The following is a 19,350-nucleotide window of genomic DNA, read 5'->3' as shown; positions in this document are numbered from 1 at the left end:
AGTCTGCCTGCTGATGCAGTGGACATGGGTTCGTGCCCCAGTCCGGGAAGATCCCACATGCTGCGGAGCAGCTGGGCCCGTGAACCATGGCCGCTGAGCCTGCACGTCTAGAGCCTGTGCTCCACAACTGGAGAGGCCACAACAGTGAGAGGCCCGCGTACCGCAAAAAAAAAAAAAGACAACCCTCAGAATGGGAGAACATATTTGCAAATGAAGCAACCGACAAAGGATTAATCTCTAAAATTTATAAGCAGCTCATGCAGCTCTATATGAAAAAAACAAACAACCCAATCCAAAAATGGACAGAAGACCTAAATAGACATTTCTCCAAAGAAGATATACAGACTGCCAACAAACACATGAAAGAATGCTCAACATCGTTAATCATTAGAGAAATGCAAATCAAAACTACAATGAGATACCATCTCACACCTTTCAGAATGGCCATGATCAAAAAATCTACAAACAATAAATGCTGGAGAGGGTGTGGAGAAAAGGGAACACTCTTGCACTGCTGGTGGGAATGTGAATTGATACAGCCACTATGGAGAACAGAATGGAGGTTCCTTAAAAAACTACAAATAGAACTACCATATGACCCAGCAATCCCACTACTGACCATATACCCCGAGAAAACCATAATTCAAAAAGAGTCATGTACCAAAATGTTCATTTGCAGCTCTACTTACAATAGCCAGGACATGGAAGCAACCTAAGTGTCCATCGACAGATGAATGGATAATGAAGATGTGGCAATATATACAATGGAATATTACTCAGCCATAAAAAGAAACGAAATTGTGTTATCTGTAGTGAGGTGGATGGACCTAGAGTCTGTCATACAGAGTGAAGTAAGTCAGAAAGAGAAAAACAAATACTGTATGCTAACACATATATATGGAATTTAAGAAAAAAAATGTCATGAATAACCTAGGGGTAAGACAGGAATAAAGACACAGACCTACTAGAGAACGGACTTGAGGATATGGGGAGGGGGAAGGGTAAGCTGTGACAAAGCGAGAGAGAGGCATGGACATATATACACTACCAAACGTAAAATAGATAGCTAGTGGGAAGCAGCCGCATAGCACAGGGAGATCAGCTTGGTGCTTTGTAACCACCTGGAGGGGTGGGATAGGGAGGGTGGGAGGGAGGGAGATGCAAGAGGGAAGAGATATGGGAACATATGTATATGTATAACTGATTCACTTTGTTATAAAGCAGAAACTAACACATCATTGTAAAGCAATTGTACTCTAATAAAGGTGTAAAAAAAAAGAACCCACCTGAAAAAAAAATGACAGCTCTTAATTACTTATGAAAAATAAGTAATTACATATATTGTAGGCACAGACAGGAAATACTCTCTGTCCCCTCTCCTTCTAACAATATAAATGTTAAACCGAGTTCTCTAGTTTTGCAAAAATCTGCAGCAATTAAAACTTTGCACTGTTTGGGAGCTACTTTTCTAACAAATGTATCTTTATCAAATTGAAACAAAATTTAAATACATGAGATAGAAGGGAAAAAATTCCCTGTAGTCCTCCCTCATTTCTGGCCCACATCTATCTCTATTTTCATGACTGAGTTTCTCAAGCCAGGGACACATGGCCGAAGACTATGAAACGACAAGTATTCCGAAGAACACGTAACAGGCTAGTGGGCGGACCACGCAGCACCCCGGGGAGCGGATGACCTGAGTTCCAGACTTGGTCCCCTCCAGGCTCCATCCCGGTGTTGCCCTAAGAAGCCACCTAAACTTGAGGTGGTTTCGTTCACTGCAAAATGAGGGGAGTGGATCAGTGCACAGAGATGAATTTAAACGTGAGACTCTACTCACGCTTTGCATATTTAAATCCATAAATGTAAATTTAAAACCATACATGTATATATCATTACTTGACTCGTCAGAAATCGCGTCCTCCTCCCCGTCCCTGAGACTGCGGGCCTGGTTCGACGGACCCGGGCGGGGCTGGCGGAGCTCGGCAGAAACCAGTGGGCGGACTGACAAGCTAACAGAGGGCCAGCCCGGGGGACTTGACCCCGCGTCCCCCGCTCTCCCTGCCGTTCCTAACTCCCGGGCGGCCCCGCGCGCAGCCCTGCGCTCCGCGGCCCCGCCACCTGCTCCCGGCAGCCAATGGGGCGCGCGGGAGGAGGGGCGGCGCGCAGGAGGAGGGGGAGCGGCCGGGGCGGGGCGAGGCTACAAAAGGCCGAGCACCGGGACACCCTGCTGCGGGCGCGCTCTCGGGGCACTCGGAAGGAGGTGGCCGAGCGCTCGGCACAGTCGGCTTGTGGACCAGGCGGGCACGAGACGATGCTGCGGGTGCGGTGTCTGCGCGGCGGGAGCCGCGGCGCCGAAGCGGTGCACTACATCGGGTCTCGGGTGCGTGCGCCGCCGCCTCATCGGGCAGCCGCGTGCTCTCTTCCCCCTCTCCTTTCCTGGCTTTCCCCCGCCAGCCTTGCACGACCCTGTCCTTTCTGGGCCCCCTTGGAAGCTCGGCTTCAGGAGCCTTTGCCGGCTGCCGGAAGCTCGGCGGTGTCCCAGGGGAAGGGGGCGTGCGTTGGGGCCACACCCAGTGGGCACAGCTGTGGTCTACGCGCCTCGGGTTGCGTTGGCCGTCAGCGCGGGGGGCGCCGCCCTCCCCAGCCGGAGGGGACGAGGGCGACAAGCAACACCGCTTAGTGAAAAAGGGCGGCCTTTTGGCGGCTCATCGCTATGGGTGGGCAGAGAGTTGGGCATGCGTGTACCGTGGATGGACGGGAGAAGGGGCGAAGTGGGACTTGGGGACGGAGGGGGAGCGAGCAGGCTCATTCCAAGTGTAACGTGGAGTCCCGAGTCGCGAGAGGAGTTGGAGCGAGTTCGGTCTGTACCCAGATTTCTGCCCGGTCCTGCCCTCCGCTTTCCTGGTATGCAAGCACGCGCCTGCAGCAAACCCTCCCTAGCTCCTGGGACGGGAATAGCCAGGCAGTTTGGCTTCCGCCAGCAACTGGCTTCAGAACAGCTGTCACTCCCTCCTGCTTTTTAGTCTCCACCCTGGCTCCCCTCCTGCCTCCTTCCTGAGGCTTTTAACAGAACCGGATAGAGATTTGTGGGGTTGAGGTTTGCCCAGTGTATGAGGGACTCTCCCTGATCTAGAGTTTATGGGCTCTACATTTTCAAAAGCCTTTTTTGAAGTTCTTAGATCTCCTTCCTAGTTAAGTTTGTACCTGGGTTAGTTAATCCTTATCTTGCCTAGGGTACTGTGGACCATCTGTAAAATAAGCCTGTGGCACTTGGTCACTCTCTCATAATTGCAGTGCCAAATAATGTGAAGTGTGTGTCCGTGAGGACAAATTGATGGTTTGAAGCTGATTATTCTGAAAGATAAAGTCATTTAAAATGCTTCTATAGTTTCATTTGCGTGGGGCGGGGGGAGAGGATCCTAATACTAGTAACCTTTGGTACTGAAAGGGACAGGAGGCTCCCTTCCCCAGCTGGAGTTGGCAGGGAGATCCGGAGCCACTTTCTGTGGTTTTCTGGGAAGAAGGGTGACCCATCATCTGCAGAAAACTTGCTTAAGGCTTGATTGCGGAAAACCATTACGAGATATAAATGGGGGTGTATGGTCGTTGGGGACAAAATCTTCTGAGAAGTTTTAAAGAGTTATACCAATTAACATAATACATAAAAAGATAATGTATAAATAAACACAAAAGTAAAATCTGTAACCCCACTACCCACCTATCCACTAACATCTCGGTTTACATTCTCCTAAAAGATTTTAAATGCCTGGCTGTGTTATTCTGGGTTTTCATCCTACCTCTACTTCCCCCTCCCCCAAGTACTGTGCAGGACCACACAATAATCTTTTCTTTGTTCTTGGAAGCTTGGAAGAACTGTAACGGGATGGGTGCAGCGAACTTTCCAGAGCACCCAGGCAGCTACGGCTTCCTCCCGGAATTCCTGTGCAGCTGACGACAAGGCCACTGATCCTCTGCCCAAGGACTGCCCTGTCTCCTCTTACAACGAATGGGACCCCTTAGAGGAAGTGATAGTGGGCAGAGCAGAAAATGCCTGTGTTCCACCATTCACTGTGGAGGTGAAGGTAAAGCCAGGGTTTCACATGTCTGAGCGGGTTCATTCCTCATGGTCTGCAGTCTGGCTTCTGCTCCCACTCTCCTCTGTAACTGTGTTCACTTTAGCTTACCCAAGACTACCCAGATCCAGTGGCTGATGATATCTTACTTGGCATCTCTGCAGTATTTGACACTATCTACACCAATGATTACTCCCTCCTTCAGGTTTGGGGAGACCGTTTCGGGGGGTGGGGGGATATTAGTTCTTTCCCTATTCCTCACATCTTCTTCCTTTGTGGTCTGTAATGTTGGGCTGAACAGAATTTCACTGTAGCTGTTCTCATAGCTTCCTCCCACCCCTCCACTCTGGTCCAGATCTCTCTCCTGAATTCTGTCCATATGAACACGTTAAAGTCCTTGCTGGATATTGCCACTGGACCTCAAACATGGCACATTTGAGTTCAGCTGCCAGCCACTCTGCAAAACTGGGACGTTCTTCATTCCTTCCTTTCAGTTTTGGGCATTCCTATTTATTCAAGCTAAAACTTTTATTTATTTCTCCTTCAGTCACATCCTACACATCCATTCTCCAAGATCGAACAAGTCTTTTATCAAAATGAACCTTACCTCCATCCCTCTGCTACTGCCTTACGTCAGGATCTCATCTACTGCCTGGACTATTGCAGTGAACTCCTAACTGGTCTCCCCTATTTGCTGCACTCTCTAAACCACCTCTAGCTTCTATCAGAGTTAATTTTTTTATATATAAATTTGCTTATTTATTTATTTTTTGGTGCATTGGGTCTTCATTGCTACATGTGGGCTTTCTCTAGTTGCGGTGAGCAGGGGCTACTCTTCGCTGCGGTGCGTGGGCTTCTCATTGCGATGGTTTCTCCTGTTGCGGAGCACGGGCTCTAGGCACGCAGGCTTCAGTAGTTGCGGCACGTGGGTTCAGGGCTCCAGAGTTATTAGCACAAAAGAACTTGTTTTCCATTTGGAGAGGTATGATGTTTATTACGTAGAAATGAAGACTAATACTAAGTATCTTATGGCAACTAGCTGGCAAGGCAGTTGAATTCAAATACCAGGAGAGCTAAGGGAAAAGCAATGACCAAATGCTGAATAGTTAAGAAGTCTTCTTCCTAAACGAAGAAAATAATTCTTGAGTTAGACCTTGAAGAGAAGGTAATAGAAAAAGTCATAACTTCTTCTAGTTGTTCTGAAACTACCTTTGGTTTTGATATTTGATGAACAGATTAATTTATGTATCATCCACATGTTTTAAAAAGGCACGATCTTTTTAAAGTCTTTTGTTTTTTAATAAGTTTATTTTATTCATTTATTTTTGGCTGTGTTGAGTCTTTGTTGCTGGGCGCGGGCTTCCTCTAGTTGTGGTGAACAGGGGCCGCTCTTCATTATGGTGCGCAGGCCTCCCATTGCGGTGGCCTCTCCTGCTGTGGAGCGCGGGCCCTAGGCGCGTGGGCTTCAGTAGTTGTGCCTCGCGGGCTCTAGAGGGCAGGCTCAGCAGTTGTGGTGCACGGGCTTAGCTGCTCTGGGGCATGTAGGATCTTCCCAGACCAGGGCTCGAACCCGTGTCCCCTGCATTGGCAGGCGGATTCTTAACCACTGCGCCACCAGGGAAGCCCTGAAGTCTTTTCTTGAAAGGAAGTCCCATCCCCTAACCATTTTAATTGGGTGGAATTAAATTTCAAATTCAAGCAATAATTTATCCTTCTATTTGTCTTTAGAATAATTGACTTTTATATCATGTGATCTTACGGAATCAGAATTCTAAGACATTATTTTGAGTTCTTTGTCACTTGATTTATGATTTTAGATTTTGAAATTTCATGGACTTTTGGAAGGTGTGCCAGGCTGAAGTCAGGAGATCAGGATTGAATTAGGTATTTGATAAAAGCTTATTCGCTAATCTCAGTTAATCAGCTATTTGACCTTGTGATCTTGATTCCACAAATTTCTGGGCCTCACTAAAATGAAGATATTAAGAGGGTTGCTATCTACCTAATGAGATTAAATAGGAAGGTAAAAGGTTACATGTTACTTATTTTTAAAGGACAAAATTACAACTCATTATAGTTGTATGGATGCAATTTGCCAAGTCTGTTGAGGGTATAATAATTGTAGATAATAGTAGCTTTAGCAGTATTGATTTCATTCATTTGTCTGGTTATTTCTGCTTTATGACACATAAGAAACTAGGTATCGAGGGAGAGGAAATTAAATCTAAGACATGCATGGCCAACTAGAAGGTCTTACTTTCTAGTTGGAGAAAAATGACAGATATATTAATCAGTTTGGGACCAATGAAATATAAAATAGTGTAGTAAACCATTTATAGGCAGTTAGAGCATAAGATATGTTGGAAGATGTAAGTGCTAGAAAAATTTTATGGGAATGAGGAACATAGTCATCAGGAAGCACAATTTTTGAAAGCTATGTGGCTTTTTATTCTGCAAACATGGTGAATACTTTCCATCAAATATGTGCTTTTTGTTTTGCTTTTGTCTTTTTTTTCTAAAGCCCTTGATAAAAGGACCTTTTAAAAATACAAAGTTGAGTGGGATGAATTGGGAGATTGGGATTGACATATACACACTACTATGTATAAAATAGATAACTAATGAGAACCTACTGTACAGCACAGGGAATTCTACTCAGTGCTCCGTGGTGACCTAAATGGGAAGGAAATCCAAAAAAGAGGGGATATGTGTATACGTATAGCTGATTCACTTTGCTGTACAGCAGAAACTAACCCAACATTGTAAAGCAACTATACTCCAATAAAAATTAATAAAAAAAATACGAAGTCGATCAACGTTAATGTAATATCAGTTTGCAGCTGGATAAATAATGTTTCTATTGAGATTTCCTAGCCTTCCAAAGACAGTATTTAAAATTCATTTGGCAAACACCCCTAAAGGATTTTAGGCTCTGAAAGACTATCAGGTTTCTAGGAGTGCAGCCACATGTCTGCAACAGATTATTAAAAACATCCCATGCTAAGCATTTAATACAGTGTTTTTTTATCTTGCAGACACTTGGTAAATGATTGCTAACTTACTTAGCAGGGTTGTAAAGGAAGTGTAAATAATTTCCAACTACCTCTTGGAAAATGTAGTCTGGCCTGATCACTCAGACTTTGTTCAACCTTAGCCAGAGTATGAACTATACAAGAGAATTCACACTTGTTCAAATAACTTTTTTCTCCCAGGGAAGTTTATATTTATCAAGCAAGCTTCACTCTGCACAAATAGTCACATGGGATACTTTGGAATGTGTCCAGCAAGAAAACATGGCTGTGCAGCAGAAACTATTTCACCCAGTGTTAAATTTTCAAAGACTTCTTGTCCCCTCGTGGACTGTTAGAGATGTGCCCGGCATGAGAAGGAGGAAGTGGTGAATGGATGAGTAGTACCAGGATGTGTCTGAGAGGAATATAAAGAGTCATTATTATCCTCTCCTCTGGTTGCTACTGCAGGACCTCCTAGGAGTAGAAAACAGTAGAGTGCTCTTGTTTTGTTCTGTGTTTTAAAAGAGTGGATTGATCTTAACAAGCAATCAAATTTTTAATTCTGATAACATTTTTCATGGGCCAGAAATTGAGCTTATTGTTTACCTATAGATCTTCAAAAGTAAAGCAACTAACTGATCATTTAGACAGGGTTTGGCAAGGTTTTTCTTTACAGGGCCAGATAATTAATGTTTCAGGCTTTGCAGACCATAGGTCTCTGTCACAACTACTCCACTCTCAACTCTGCCACTGTAGTGCAAAACCACCACAGGCCATATGTAAATGAGTATTTCTATGTTCCATAAAACTTTATTTGCATAAACAGGCAGCAGTCCAGATTTGGCCCATGGACTTTAGTTTGCCAGCCCCCGTTTTAGAGCTTCACTGGCATCTCCCTGTTTGCTGAAGACCTGTTTTTCAGATTCTTATTCCCTCCCCAGCAGGCTCAGCTCCAGCCTAATTGATGTGAACCTAGGTATTGAACTAACAAGAGGCAGGTCTGCTTCCATATGTTTGATATTTATCAGGCTGAGGTGGAAGTAGAGACATATAATCTGGAAGAGACATGGTCTTTGACATTAAAGAGCTAGACATCTAGATAGTCTGTCTCATTACCCACTTTCCCCTTCTTTATGGCACTTACCACTGTCTGAAGTTATCTGATTTGTAATAATGGAAACCTCATCGGACATGATTAGGACTAGTGGTTGGTTAATCAATGATATAAGGAAACACTTTAAAAACACCTGCTTTAACACAGACCTACTAGAGAATGGACTTGAGGATACGGGGAGGGGGAAGGGTAAGCTGGGACAAAGTGAGAGAGTGGCATGGGCATATATACACTACCAAACGTAAAATAGATAGCTAGTGGGAAGCAGCCGCATAGCACAGGGAGATCAGCTCGGTGCTTTGTGACCACCTAGAGGGGTGGGATAGGGAGGGTGGGAGGGAGACGCAAGAGGGAAGAGATATGGGGACATATGTATATGTATAACTGATTCACTTTGTTATAAAGCAGAAACTAACACACCATTGTAAAGCAATTATACTCCAATAAAGATGTTAAAAATAAGAATAAAATAAAAATACCTGCTTTAAACATTTTTTAAAAACTTAAAACATATAAATGTACGTTGCTTTGCCAATCTTTTGATGAAGGTCCAAGGCTTTTTCTTAGCGTTTGGATCTTCTGATTGGAATTCTGCTTTGTGTGTCTTAATAAATTATATCCATGTGTGTCTCCTACATTTCCCAATGTATTTTTTAATTTGACTGAGAACCTTGCACATGGAAAACAATCTGAATGAAGAATCCTTCCAGACTGTTCCACTTTTGAAAACCAGTATTTTATAGTTGTTGTACCTACCCTAATTCAATAGTAATTTTTAGCAAATTGATTGAGCCTTTTTAAAGCATTCAACCGCTTTCCATTCAGTTGTCTTTTAAAATGCATATAACCCTTGGACACTTCCTAAATGTTAAGATTTGTTTTTCAGCTACTTAAAAATTTGGGGATTTGCTTATCAAATCACTTTTTTTTTTTTTTTTTTTTTTTGCGGTACGCGGGCCTCTCACTGTTGTGGCCTCTCCCATTGCGGAGCACAGGCTCCGGACGTGCAGGCTCAGCGGCCATGGCTCACGGGGCCAGCCGCTCCGCGGCATATGGGATCTTCCTGGACTGGGGCACGAACCCGTGTCCCCTGCATCGGCAGGCGGACTCTCAACCACTGCGCCACCAGGGAATCCCTCAAATCACTTCTTTTTATGGTGAAAGGACCTGAAGCACTATGAAAGCTTAGATGGATTGGGAGAAGAGAGGTTGGTGGGGAGAGACACTTTGGCAGGGAAGTGTAGGAAGCGCTAAAGGTAGACTTGCACCGCTGCACAGGTTTGCCAAGTGGTGATTCTGTTGAATGAGAAAATAATCAATAATGGCTTTTTAAGAGAAACAAAGCATAGTTGAGAGTATGTCCCTAACCTTTAAGGGAGCAGTGTCCTATTTTCCTACAAAGTATCTTGAAGTGCTGTTTTTTAGACAGAATTCTGGGATGCCTGGGTAGCCCATGGTTTTATCTTCGTATAGGTAGGTGTGCTTTTATTAAGCTGTTTTGTTTGTTCTCTTATTTGATTTCATTGAGACTGTCTAATGGGAGCGTCCATGTCCTATTTTGTCTATGAAGCATGTAAAAAGTGGCCCAAGAGCGTTCCAAGCCCATGTGAGGGCAGACATGCTGTGTGTGGTAAGGCATGAGATCTCAGGCAGAAGGAACAAAAGGTCTCAAAACATCCAGAGAATTTAGAGATCTTCATTCAACAAATATTGAGTGTCTTCCCAGAGTCAGTGTGCTTGGTTCTGGGGATGAACACTGCACCAGATGTGGTCTCAGTCTCAATTCCAGTAAGTTATACAAGTAATTGTTCACAACCTATGAACCTATCTTGAGCTGTAATTTTTTCCTGTAAGTATTTCACTTACTTTCTTCTGGTTCTAGGCCAACACATATGAAAAGTACTGGACTTTTTACCAAAAGTATGGGGGCCATCATTTTCCCAAAGATCATTTGAAAAAGGCTGTTGCCGAAATTGAAGAAATGTGCAATATTTTAAAAATGGAAGGAGTGACAGTGAGGAGGCCTGACACCATTGACTGGTCCTTGAAGTATAAAACTCCTGATTTTGAGTCTACGGGTAAGTGATACTGGATACTTTAACTGCTAGAGTCTTAATTTTTTAATTTCTCTCAATCTGTAAGGAGAAAGCTCTGATTATTTCTCAGAGATCCCTTTGTTTTAATAATCCTTCAAAACTTTAAAGATTATTTAGGAACAGTTTGGTTCTCTTTGGTAAGACTTAGATGTACACATTTTAAACTCTATTGTAAATCTAGAATTTCCTTGAAAGAAGCAGTTTTTCTAAACTTCATGAGCATTTCCTTACATAAGACCAGTGGATTCCATTTAATTTTCCTCAAGAACAGAAATTAAAAGGGGAACAGAAATATTCCCATCTTATTTTTAACTGACACTGCTGCAGGATTGTTTTTGTGCCTGAGTTCAGTGTGTTTTTTTTTTTAATATTTATTTATTTATTTGGTTGTGCTGGGTCTTAGTTGTGGCAGGTGGGCTCCTTAGTTGCGGAGTTCGGTGTGTTCTAATTTACAGTTGTATAAGTGATCCTTGGCCCAATTTTCATCTTGTGGTACTGATATTCCCTGAAAAACTCTGTTAGGAGTTACAAAAGGTGAAAACTTGGTGGTTCAAGATGTCTTTGACCAAGAGATGCTTCTTTTTCTCTTTTCTTTTTTTTCTATTTGGCCTGGCTTCATCATCCCCACACAGAATTCATGTTAACAGTCTAGGATGTATCATTTAATATTTTTTCATTTGCGTAAAATTATGTACATATACACGTATAGGTTTTCTGTAATTATTATTCTTTTACCAAAGAAAGAAATCACATGATATAGACTCTTCTGTCTTGGAAATTAGCATCACTGAAGTTGCTCTGGAACTTTCTGGCCTGACAGGTTTATATGGTGCGATGCCTCGAGACATCCTGATAGTTGTGGGAAATGAGATTATCGAGGCTCCCATGGCCTGGCGCGCTCGCTTCTTTGAGTACCGCGCGTACAGAGCAATTATCAAAGACTACTTCCGCCGCGGGGCCAAGTGGACAACAGCTCCTAAGCCCACAATGGCTGATGAGCTTTATGACCAGGTAAGTCCCCAGTTATGGGAGAGCTTCTCAGTAACTTTTCTAAACAATCCACAGAGACTGAGAGATTCTCGGATACCTTGTATTTATTATGTATTTCAGAAGCTGAGATGACCTACTTTTCGAAAACTGATTGTTTTATGATGAAAATAACAGTAAATGATAAGTTATAATAACAGTAATAATAATAGCTAACACTTATTGGTGTTTACCATGTGCCAGATCTTGAACTAAGTACTTTATTTACATCCTCAGTCCTGTTTACTTTTCACAACAACCTCATGAGGGAGTAGTTTCATTCCATTACAGGGAGGAAAACTGGTCTAAAGGCGCACAGCTATTCATTGGTGGAGACAGAACAGTCGCTAGGCTGAACTCCAGCCTCTTCTAGAAAAAGAATTTGGTCTGTAGGCCATATTCACAGTAAAAGGAAGTATATGTCTCTTATTAGATCACTTACTATTTGATCACTTATAGAAGGAATCAAAAACTGAAAATTTCTTTAAACCCTTTATGGGTTTAAAGACATAAGTAAGTAATGAATCTATTACCCAACCGCATACCCAGTCAAAGTTGGTAGGGGATGCATGGCATCGCATTTTATGGTATGAGTTAGGCTCAGGGCCAACCTCCTTTTTCAAAAGAACAGAATGACTTCATCTTGCAGATTTTCAGTACTGCAGATAGATACATAAATCAATGGATGGGTCATGGAGTATTTTCAGTTTCATTACTGCCTCTGTACCACTTGCTTCCAAGTATCAGGAACTTGTCATGCCTAGTTTTTCATTTTTTTGTTGGTGGTTTGGTTTATTTTGGTTTGCTTAGCATGGGCCTACATCTTCCCATGCCTGTTTCAGTCTACAACAGGGCCGTAGTATTTCAGGAAATGATGATGTTGAACTAATTTTCTTAGTAATGAAGGCCCTATGAGTCATCTCTTCACGAACCAAGGCACTGTGTGTGTTCATTCTTGTTCCAATTAGGATTACCCCATCCATTCTGTAGAAGACAGACACAAATTGGCTGCTCAGGGAAAATTTGTGACGACTGAGTTCGAGCCATGCTTTGATGCTGCTGACTTCATTCGAGCTGGAAGAGACATCTTTGCACAGAGAAGCCAGGTGGATAAAGGCTACCTCGGAAATTTCTCACTTTATTATTATATTTTAAATTTCCAAAATTAAAATATTTTCATCCTATTTTTAGTTAGCTAAACATAGAACCAAATCTTTATAGGTTTATGTCTCCTTTTCTATTTTCAGGTGACAAACTACATGGGCATTGAATGGATGCGTAAGCATCTCGCTCCAGACTACAGAGTGCATATCATCTCCTTTAAAGACCCCAATCCGATGCACATTGATGCCACCTTCAATATCATTGGGCCCGGTCTTGTGCTTTCCAATCCTGACCGACCATGTCACCAGGTAGGGGAGTTCTTAGGACTCTGGAAAATCAAGAGAGTTTGGCAACTGAAGGAATTGCCACTATTATTTTAAGCACTTCCGTGATTTCCTAATGATTCTAAACGACAGATTCAGCAATGCTCACATTATTATGATCAAACATTGGATTGCTTATGTTATATTTACTACAGGATGTCCAACACTCAGAAATATACACTGTAGCCGTGATAATTAGTGTAGTGTCATCAGACTCTGACTTTGGCTGCTTGCTGCTGTCAGAGCCTCAAGTTTGTGCGTATGTGTGTGTTTTTATTGAACAGAGTGGTATTATCTCATAACTTGCAGCCGAGGTTCCTCAGCAGATGAATTGCAAACAAGATGATCTCTGCATGTCTGGGGTAACACCACTAGGCAGTGGGTGTCTTCTTCCCTCTCCAGTGGGGCTCCCTTCAGCCAGTCCCACCCTGCAGGGGAGGAGCAGAGCCACTGTACTGCAGCAGGTCTATCCCCCCCTGCAGCCTCCTACTTCTGCCCGCTGCCCCCTACTTCCAGTTGGGCGGTGAGTGATTTTGTGTTATTTGCTGGGCTGCAGTGCGCCATTGCAAAATTCACTATTTTACCATATCACTGTTCATTTCTATTCTATATATTTAGACCAATGACCAAGATTACTTATTCACTTCATTTTAATTTATTTATATATAATTTACATAAATCAATTATATATATTATTAAATATTTATTTAATATAATTTATATACTAAGTGGGTATGTGAACTAGGGATGGTTGGGTTATAATAGGTCACTAGGGACAGTTATGGTTCTTTGGGAGTATATTCCTAACATCTGTCTTTATACCATGGTCACAGACGCAAAGTGACAGACTATGAAGTGGATGGACTACGGGTTTGACATAGTCATATTTTGTTTTCTTACAACTAAGTAAGAGGAAATTTTTTCATTTTCTTTAATGAGAATTTCTCAAGGAAAATATCTTTGGTCTTTTAAAAAATCTCTGAAACCTGTGAAAAGCACAAGAATATTTTTAAAAGCTTTAACATTTCTGTTACTTTTTAATTTTAATCTGGCAATCTGAGGACTTTATGTACATTTTAACTAAGATTCAGACAAAATCATCCAAATGTTTTGAAATTTTAATTTTTAAATTTTGGCAGTTGAGAAGACAGCTTCTCAAAAAGAATTATTAATCATAAGGGCTATCAGAGACCAAGAATGATAAGAATAGTATCTATAGATTTAAGCCTCTTTGGGTTTGGGGGGTTTTTTTTTATTTTGGTCTTGCAGATTGATCTTTTCAAGAAAGCAGGATGGACCATAGTTACTCCTCCAATACCAGTCATCCCAGATGGTATGTTTACTTTTGTATACTCATAGCCTAAAATAATTACTTCAGTGGCCAAGAATCTTTCACCTATAGACAGCAGCCTGCATATTAGCAATTTAGAATATTTCTCTGGTAGCAGTAAACTGGTGCTTGGCACTACGGGTACTAGAACAAGGCTGGACTTGTGTTCACAACCTCTCCTTCCATAGAAAATGAAAATGAAAAGACAGGAAAAATCAGTACAAAACAATTTGACGGAAAGCAAGAAATGGCTTTTTAAAGACAACAAGGTGAAATTCAAATGTGTAATGAGTATGGATTGATTCATAACATTTACAGATAGTCTTAAGATTAAAATAAATTTTCACAGGGAAACTGAACTATTGAAAGAATTGAGCTGTCACTTGAATATTCTTCACTTCTGAATCCTTGCTTTAACCAAGAATAACAGCAGACATGATTTAACGGTTATTGCTGTTTTTAGATCACCCACTCTGGATGTCGTCCAAATGGCTTTCCATGAATGTCTTAATGCTAGATGAAAAGCGTGTTATGGTGGATGCCAACGAAGTCCCGATTCAAAAGATGTTTGAAAAGCTGGGTATGTACCCAGCATAAAGGAAACATGTTCATATTCAAAAATATTAAATGAGAAGAAATGACATGCTAGGTCTGATGTATGATTTATCTAATTAAATTTCTGTTCCTTTTAGAAGTACCAAGTTGTTATTTCATAGATGGACAATATACTTCTTTTCAACAATCACAACCTCAAAAGGTTGGAGATGCATCCCAGGCTCCTTAGACACCCCCTAAGCAATAAGTTTATCAGTCTTCTATGACTTATCTAACTTCCCGGTGCCCAAGTGTGGAGAGCTACCCCTTTGCAGATAAGCATATAGATGATTTGGCCCTTCGCCAAATAAGAAATTGTTGGGGTCCTTTAAAAGTAATTTGTCATTACATATTTTAAAGGATGTATAAGGATACAGATATAGAAGTGACTTATCTGTGTGATAAGCACTGTGAACAAAGTAATGAAATACAATAGAGGATGTCAGTAAATCATTTCAGCTTTGAACTAAAAAGCAGAACTGGTTATTACTTGGGTGGGAATTTGCTTATCGTGGTATTCAAAATTTAGACCAGTTATTCTCTACTGAGAAAAGCATTTAAAGAATTTTCATATGGCTGTTATTAGGGTGCAGAAGTGTGTGTTTATCACTATCATTCTACTTGACATATCCTAAGTGTCAAATAAAGCCAGGCAGTACACTTGTTGAAATCAAGTCATGTTTTGATTTATGTGTTATATTTCAGGTGTACTACTCAGAAGATATTGTTTGCCCCTTTGAAACATCCCTCTTTAATGAAGTATCAGTTTAAAAAGATTAGCCCATTAGTTTTAGATTGAGCCCAACCTAATGATTTCACCTGTAATGCTATCCCACTTTTTTTTTCGTGGCTTTTGTTAAATAAGCCAGTTGCTTGGGTTCAGTTTCCTGTCCTTTAAGATTTTATTGTTTCTCAACTTAAAATATTATTAAGTACCAAATATCTGATTTATAATTTTGTTTTTAATAAAGTCTTTTTGAACATAGGGAACTTGTTAAAGCAAATTAACTTCTCTCCAGTTCAAGGTTATATGGCTCTAGCCATCTGACTAAGATAGATATGTCTTTCTATCAGGAAACACATGCTCATGGTTAAAAGCCCACTTCTTATCCCAAGCCCACTCCTGAACCTGTGTCCAAACCCTGTTTTTACTCTTCAAAGCCCTGCTCAGTCTTACTTTCTCATGAAAGGCTTTCCAGATGACTCATGCTGCCTTTCTAACTATACCAGTGGGCCCTTTAGCAACTCTGTAGCTTAGCTTTCCTCTCAAAATCATGGATTCCTTGAGAGAGGAGAATAGATTTTCTTTTTAAAACCCCATTATGCCAAACACAACAGATTCTTCCAAAATACCATTGGTTGACTGGGCCATGTACATCATAACCATATTAATACAAATGGTGCTGGATTAAACTAACTGCCTGAGTAGCTTTGATACCTGTATGACCATACAACCCAGATGAGTTCTGTTCCATTGTTTCCTTAAGGTGGCCTGGTCAAGCTAATTGTGTCAGATAAACTCTGCTTATATGTGGGTAGGTAAAGTCAACTTTTCAGGTTGGCTAAATTATACTTTTCTTACTAAATTGACATGGTAAAATTAGAAACAGTCTGACAAAGTAGTTAAAAGGCCTTGAAATTTTACTATTTGGATTGTTTCTGACCATTTGTCAGATATATCCACTCATGAAACCTGTTGACTTGTGAATAGTCAATAGAACAAAATAGACTTCAGAGTCTCTGCTGACTTTCTGGTGAAGGTTTTATATTAGCAGTGGAATAGATTAGATGAAATATAATTGACGAATAAAATTGAAAGACTATCCTGGGGTGGACTTAAGGGTTAGAACCACAGTATTCCTACCCATTTTTAGGCTCATTTCTATAGAAGAATCTTCATGTGAGTCCATCTAACTGGCCACGTCTCTCTTTTTCCATGCAGGTATCAGTACCATTAAGGTTAACATTCGTAATGCCAATTCCCTGGGAGGAGGCTTCCACTGCTGGACCTGCGATGTCCGGCGCCGAGGCACCCTACAGTCCTACTTTGATTGACCAGGCCTGCTGGGGCTTGGGGCTTGGCCTCAAATAAAACTAGGAAGCTTAGGGATAAGGTTCATTCTCCTGCTTTAAAAAGTGCATGAACTGTAGTACTTTATACAATCATATCCATAACAGGGGTCTTAAGCCTGGTTTATTTTTATTATTTTTCTTTGATAAAAGGAAAATAACCTGTGCTAGATCTTACTCTCTTCTCCTAAATATTTTACTGTTTGGCTTCAAGCATAAAAATTTGGTGAATGTCTACCAAAACAAAAATTAGTCATTTGAGTAACTTGGCTACTAATATATTTAACCATCTACCTCTGTTTTTAATTTTCTTTCCAAAAGGCAGCTTGAAATGTTAGTCCTAATAGTCACTTTTTTTTTCCTTTTTGCTAAACTTGTGAATGTTTGTATCACTTCTTTTTTCTAAATAAAAGACTCAGAATGTATACAGATCTTCTAGAACCAGTAATTGTCTCTTTTTCTAATAAGGAATTTTGGTAATTTTTAATTTTTTGTTTTTAAAAATAACCTAGACTATTGCAAACATTTAAGTGAATTTTTCCATGAATATTTTTAATATTCTCATCTCAACATTGGTGATATTTGCTATTAAAAACCTTTTCATACAACTTACCTCATTTCAAGTGATTTATTTTAATCTCTTTTTTCTTCTCTGTCCAGAATTTTAGAGGAATATTTAGTGCAATAGGATATAACTATCAGTTCCAATTCCTAAATTTTGATGTTCAGTATCTAGTGGATACATTGCATCTTTGGTCATCTAAGATTTGTTTACAGATGTGCAAATTATTTAAAGCACAGACTTTAAAAGCATTAAAAAAAAAAACGAATGGAGGTAAAACCTACATGCGATGTGAAATAATTTTAACATTGGATACGGTACATGTATGTTTATTCTAATAAACTTCTGTGTTACAGAATGGGTTTTATTAGAGTTTGGCATCAGTCTAATCATTTTAAGCATAAGTAAATTATGGGAATATAGCTCTTGAAACAGTGTTCTAATGCTTTGAATTATTCAATATATTCACCCCTAGTAGATAAAAATTTAAACCTAATGCTTGTATTCAGAAATGTTTAGCAGAGTCAGATTTTATTTATTAATTAATCCAATCAGTCAACAATATCTGAATGTCTTCTGAATATAAGGGACTAATCCTAGGCCCCAGAAGAGGAAAAAAGTCTCCATTCTCTAGATACTCAGTATTTTGACCCATGAAAAATCTGTGGGGTGGGGATGGGGGGAGGTGTACTTTGAAGTGGTCATGGGTTTCGACCGTGCCTTTGTAGCCTAGTGTCTTTTTTCACGCACCACAGAAATACCTGCCCATTCTACACTCGACTGAATCCTGCTTAAGAAACCTTACAGGGGCTTCCCTGGTGGCACAGTGCTTGACAGTCTGCCTGCCGATGCAGGGGACATGGGTTCGTGCCCAGGTCCGGGAAGATCCCACATGCCGCGGAGCGGCTGGGCCCATGAGCCATGGCTGCTGAGCCTGCGCGTCCGGAGCCTGTGCTCCGCAGCGGGAGAGGCCACGACAGTGAGAGGCCCGCAAAAAAAAGAAACCTTACAATCATGTGGATTGGTGCACAGTTAGGGGATATATTCCTGGGTTTAAATACTACTCTGCAATTCTATTACACACCCCTCCACATTCTCCTCAGTGGCTATTCCAGACCTTCACTTTGTTCTCTTATCATATTGCTTCATTTTTCACAGAGAAAATAGAGGCCGTCAGGTGTCAGTTCCCTCAGCTTTTCTGCTCCATTTCTCTATAGATTTACCTGCATTTGCGTTCCCTGGTTAAATTCTTTCTCTCCTTGCCTGTACTAGCTAAGCTTCTAAAGAGAAAAGTTGGGTCTTCCTCTCATCACTCAACTGTACTTCTCAACCCTCTACAAAGACACTTCTCTCACTACTGCAGAGAAAGAGGTGAACCTTTTGACCAGGTCTAATCCACACAACTGTCCTTAGATTCTAATCTTTCTCTCCTCTTTCAGGAACTGGCTTCATCAGTTATCATCTTTCTTATAACTCCAGCCTCTCTGTGTGTGTGTGTGTGTGTGTGTGTGTGTGTGTGTGTGTGTGTGTGTGTCTTCCCTCAGCAAATAGTCATGTTCAAAATAATCTTCAAAACAAAAACCATCCCTCTGGCAATGTCACTGTCTTTTAGAGCTCAGTTTCCAGAAAGAATACATCTACTGATATGTCCACTTTTTCACCTTTTATTTACTCTTCAATCTCTTGCCATCTGATTTCTACCTTATTGCTTCAGTGTACTGCTGAGAACCCTGACCCAAGTGTCATTTCCAGTGGATACAATTCAGGCCTTACTGACCATTCCTTTGAAGGTCTCTCCTCTTTTGGGTTTCTGAGGTACCGCTTTCTCCCTCGCGGGTTATCTCACCTGTGCACAGGTCTTCCCCTCTGCATATCCACCAGTAATTCCCAGAGGCTACGTGGGAGGGGAGGCCCTAAGCCTGGATCTTCTAGTCTAGGCCTGGCCCTGAGCCCCAGGTCCTGTTCCCAACTGTCTGTGGACATTATCTGGATGTGCAAAGGCATCGCAGGCTCAACACTATCACAACTGACTCAGTTGGCCAAG

At 41.3% G+C, this 19,350-nt stretch overlaps 1 protein-coding gene across 1 annotated transcript; it reads left to right on the top strand.

Moving 5' to 3' along the window:
- Positions 1 to 2,313: 2,313 nt before the first annotated feature.
- Positions 2,314 to 17,290, top strand: GATM (glycine amidinotransferase). Its single transcript, XM_082845997.1, has 9 exons — positions 2,314 to 2,383; positions 3,867 to 4,085; positions 10,084 to 10,279; positions 11,118 to 11,308; positions 12,292 to 12,429; positions 12,571 to 12,735; positions 14,020 to 14,083; positions 14,544 to 14,660; positions 16,617 to 17,290. Exons 1-9 carry the CDS (start codon positions 2,315 to 2,317, stop codon positions 16,727 to 16,729), a joined length of 1,272 nt encoding a protein of 423 aa, XP_082702123.1. The 5' UTR covers position 2,314; the 3' UTR covers positions 16,730 to 17,290.
- Positions 17,291 to 19,350: the final 2,060 nt, after the last annotated feature.

This window comes from Leucopleurus acutus (assembly GCF_964270905.1).
Source record: "Leucopleurus acutus genome assembly, chromosome: 1".
Classification (NCBI taxonomy): Eukaryota; Metazoa; Chordata; class Mammalia; order Artiodactyla; family Delphinidae; genus Leucopleurus; species Leucopleurus acutus.
Note: the sequence above shows the minus strand (reverse complement) of the source record. Positions and strands in the feature narration are given on the sequence as shown.

Bases quoted from the DNA above. Each gene is read 5' to 3' on its own strand.
- GATM (XM_082845997.1), top strand. From the start codon at position 2,315: ATGCTGCGGGTGCGGTGTCTGCGCGGCGGGAGCCGCGGCGCCGAAGCG. The intron at 12,736-14,019 runs GTAGGGGAGTTC...TTGGTCTTGCAG, and splicing joins CTGACCGACCATGTCACCAG to ATTGATCTTTTCAAGAAAGC. The intron at 14,084-14,543 runs GTATGTTTACTT...TGCTGTTTTTAG, and splicing joins AATACCAGTCATCCCAGATG to ATCACCCACTCTGGATGTCG.